A 4,735-nucleotide genomic window follows, 5' to 3' on the forward strand; every position below is an offset into this window, starting at 1 on the left:
AAAAATAAACAACAGGTAATGCAATTAATATATATAGAGATAAATTATTATTATATAATTTACTATATTGATATGATAGAGTAAACACTTGATTAGTTTAAAATACTAAATCCACTATCAAAGAAATAAATATATTTCTAACTATACCTTAATTTTTTCAAATTTAAGAACTATATTAACTGATTAATAATAAATAATTAACAATTAAACAAGATATAATTTTATAGAAGGTAGAACCTATGATGAATTTAATCTTACCTAAAACATTTTGTATTAATATAATAAAATGTAACTAATGAAAACAAATTACACAAGGAATGCCTTATGCCGGCTACACATGATCAGTTAAAACTAATGCACCTTGAGTCCATACACGTTAATTTTTAACTGAATACAGACATCATTTGTTTGTGTTCTCTGTCGGTACATCTAGTGTAGTGTAAAGTGTACACACGAGATATCATCAGATGATGCTTTAGCCATATTTAGCCTATTACTAGTGTTTAAAAAGAATAAAAAAAATCCATGTAAATGCAAAAAGTGGTTTTTGGGACATTTTTGATTTTTCACGGTTTCCCAGAAGTATATAGGTATACGGGTACGAATGCGTAGATAACTGCGACACGATTAACGATAATCACCTACACACATTTTTACTGAATAGTTCCATCATTTCAGTTTAAAAATATGTGAAATCATATTTCAATTAGTTTTAATTGATAACAAGAGAACTACCAGTTTTCAACCAACACACAGTCAGTTTTAACTGTTAAATGAAAAGTGACAGTTAAAACTGAATGTGTGTAGCCGGCATTAGAGACAAAGACTAAAGAAAATTATGGAAAATTTTAACATAAATACTACATTTGATTAAAATTATTATTTTGTTTATTTCATTACCGGTTTTACCAAGCCATTTCACAAATCCCGTAAGTGTGGTCCACTGAGTGGCATTCATGTGCAAATGAGTGCGATCAGATATGTATTCTTGGTAGACTTTATTCGCTTTGACTCTTTTAGTACCAAACTGTCGCTTCAACAGGAATAGAAATCCTTTAGAGAATTCATAACTAAATTCACTAAGATAACGTCCTGCATTATCTGCAAACAATAACAATTGCCGTTGATGTGATTCAGACATAGTATGACATTTGAATCCATTTTCGTCTCGACACTGTTTGTTGCACATTTGACAAAACCATCTTAACTTTTGCAATCCTTTTGATTTTATTTTATTTGCAATATACTTTGGGGTCCCTGGTTCAGCACGGCCCTTGCCCATTGTCGACTTAATAATATGAAAGAACACCAAGATCTTAGAAATAAGAATCGTATCAATGTAATAGAATAAGAATCGTACTATACTTTTATCCTAAAGGTATATGTTTACACTATTAATAAATTGTTATTAGTGTTATCACTGTTCTCAGTTATCATAGAAAAATGAATCAACTGATAACACCGATTGGACGTCACCATCATGTTATATACCGCACTCTGAATTAAGTTTTGAATCTTTAGATATAAATCTCAATTCTCAGTTCAAGAATCGTTTTAGTGACGTACTAAAGATTCAATTGGTTATTTCTATTAAATTACTGATTGTGTTTAATTAGCTTAATCATTTAAAAATGTTCCCATTAAAATGGGCTTTCATGACGATTCAGATTGTTTCTATTGTCTTATCGCAGTCATTTGGGTTCAGAAATAAACAGGCGAGTGATCTGAGAAACTACCATATTTTTTAGAAAGTTTTACTTGGTGCAAGTTCTAACATATTTTAATATTTAATCATTTAATTTACTCTGTGATATGATTAAATATTATTATTATTATTCTACTCTTATTATCTGGAACTATTTTAGTATACATAATTAGAATAATTTAATTTGAAATATACCCAGCTTATTTTCAATTAAAAATACTAATTCTCATTTTAAAGTAAACTAGCTGACCCGACAAACGTTGTTTTGTCATATAAATTATTTCTAGAGAATATTTTGCTAGAAAAAAATAACTAATTAAATATAGGCATGTAAGAATATGGGTAAGGATAAGAATGTAAGAAAGAGATATGGAGTGCTATGAATGGTGACGAAATATAAAAATGAAAAAACATAAAAACATTTATTTTTTTAATAATTTATTAAAATTGATCCATTAAAATTATATATATCGCTAATTATGATAATATTAGTAAAAAACAATATCTATTGCGACGTCTCATACAGTAAGTTCTGTCGAGCGCCCGTTGACGATTACCTTTACAGATATATGGGTCGCCAACCAAATACCGAGACCCTTTTTGGGGTCGGAGTAAATTGATTTAATATCATGGTCACTTAGACTATATTAATAAATAAAGGAAAAGGATTAATAAAGAAAAAGATATTAAATATAAATATAAATATATTATAATAAAAATTTTACATGGTGGAGGAAAGCTCGGACGGGCGTAAAACCTCCACCTTTTTATAGTATGAATTAAAAAAAATATAGAGGATTTTCCATACGCGGATTTATAAAAATATAACTGGTGTATAAAATAATATTGACAAATACCGGCCAAGGTATTATAATAATAATAGAATAGTTTTGATTTTTTAATTGTAATATATTACCGACCAATCGGACAATTGGTCGTCGTCCCAAGACGCACCGGCATGGTCCGGTTTACTCGTTCATGTTGTGGACGACGGAACAGCTGCACAAAAAGTGAGCCAGTATAATACTTTTCAGAAATATACGAAAACTGGCTCATTGAAATAATAATAATAATATTATTATTTAATTATAATAATTGGCCGATACTCGTTATCATGCAATTATTACATGACCACCCACTAACAATCACACACAAACGGGTAGAGAGGTGTGCAATTCTAGAGGTTGGAGGGAATTCCAAATGTGTTTTCGTTCATCGATGTTGTAGGTGATTGCGCATTTATTTAATATGGTTATTATTTATTGAGGAAAACCAAACACGGACACTAATCTATTTTGATCGTTACACTATCCCTTAATGCAACAGAGTGTACAATATTTTTTGTTATCCCATCTTTCGCCAACACAAACTAGATGGCTCGAGAGCACACCACGTAATTATCCGTGTGAAAAATATGATGTGCTCAAATCTAAGCTACAGACATCGTTTGGCTTTGAAACTTATTGATAGTCATTGCAAATGCCAATCTAATTGGAAATTTAAGGCGTTTAAATTGTATTGGCACATCTATGGGTATAATAGAGATTCGCGGTAATAATATATTTTCACCTCGGAATTTGCCATTTAAAATTATGGCTTCGATAACATTTATCATTAATTTTTTAACAACTTATTGCGTGCCTCTGTACAACCGTGATAGGTCAAATTATGAAGCAAAATAACCGGAGAACAAACCTTCAATTGTAAATTATGCGATGGCATGCCTGGTAAGTCCAATGAGTTTAAAAACTCTGTTAGATAATTTACAGCTTCAGTAGCATAGCAAACTATATCTATAGATTTGTATGACACCATGTCTCCTGGTAACAAATGTTTATCTTGAGATTCAATTCGTTGACGTCCACATTTTTTACTACTGAAATTGCTCTTTCTGCCAGCCACTCATGATTTGTGTATTGTCTGTGTACATTGGAAAATATCTAGTCAATGAGAGCATCTTGCGAATAAATGATTATGCAGAAATCGGTCGGTAATTTTATACATTCCGTTTCATCTGTAGTAACTTTCTCATCTCCAATATCTAACAATTGTTTTGAGAATCTTCTGCACGCAGCTTTTTTTGATGAAATCGCAAGTATCAAAATCGTTCGCTCTCTATCTTTACTTACATTTCGACCATGAATTGTTGACGAAGCTCATGATATCGTAGAATAATTTTGTCCAGATCGCGTTTAATCATCAACCGATATGCATAATAATTTTTCGAACTAACATTCTTATTTGTTTTGACACCTGTTGCGGGATCTTTTTTTGTTTAATATTTATGCAATACCCGTCATTTACTACCAAAAATAAAATTAATAGTTTTTAAATAGTTTTTTATAGTTTTTTAATAGTTTTTTAATAGTACTACGTTTTAGTTACAAATCATTAGTATTAGAAAAAGAAAAGGGCTATTTTTAGGGTTTTTCCAGCAATAATTCTAATTTTTCTCGCCGTAAAAACCATCCTTGAACTTCAACGAACATTTGAAAAAAAGATTTGGCCAAATTGGTCCAGGCGTTGTTGAGTTATGCGCTTACCAACACATTTTGCGATTCATTTTTATATTATAGATAAATAAATTCTTAGCCTGGAGTATTATTATATTTTTAAAGTACCGGTTTCAAATTAAAAATTCATTGTCACATAAATAAAAAGTCAATAAAATATTATTATTACTATTATTATTGACTATATTTCAGTTTTATTAACTTAATATTTACCTGTTGATGAATTTTTATTTGAAACCGGTCTTTACAAATATAATACTTATTATATTATAATAATTATACTATAATGTATAATTAATAATTTAGAATTTTACTTAACAATATATTTTTTATTTTTAATACAAATTTTAATTGCTGATTGAGTACAGTTGCTATAAATTTATAAGGTAAAACCGGGACAAAATAAACAAATTATTGAGTAATATACTTTTTATATAACTTTTAATATATTGAGTAGACCATTAATGACTGGCAATATAATATTTAAAAATATTTAAGTAAAATAAAATATATTAAA

At 29.1% G+C, this 4,735-nt stretch overlaps 1 protein-coding gene across 1 annotated transcript; it reads right to left on the reverse strand.

Moving 5' to 3' along the window:
- Window positions 1-731: 731 nt before the first annotated feature.
- LOC112681031 (DNA/RNA-binding protein KIN17-like) lies at window positions 732-1,282 on the reverse strand. The gene is made up of 2 exons (XM_025551297.1): window positions 901-1,282; window positions 732-826 (listed from the first exon to the last, which is right to left on the reverse strand). Exons 1-2 carry the CDS (start codon window positions 1,280-1,282, stop codon window positions 732-734), a joined length of 477 nt encoding a protein of 158 aa, XP_025407082.1.
- Window positions 1,283-4,735: the final 3,453 nt, after the last annotated feature.

Source organism: Sipha flava, unplaced genomic scaffold (genome assembly GCF_003268045.1).
Source record: "Sipha flava isolate LNK unplaced genomic scaffold, YSA_version1 18429_pilon_pilon, whole genome shotgun sequence".
Taxonomy (NCBI): domain Eukaryota; kingdom Metazoa; phylum Arthropoda; class Insecta; order Hemiptera; family Aphididae; genus Sipha; species Sipha flava.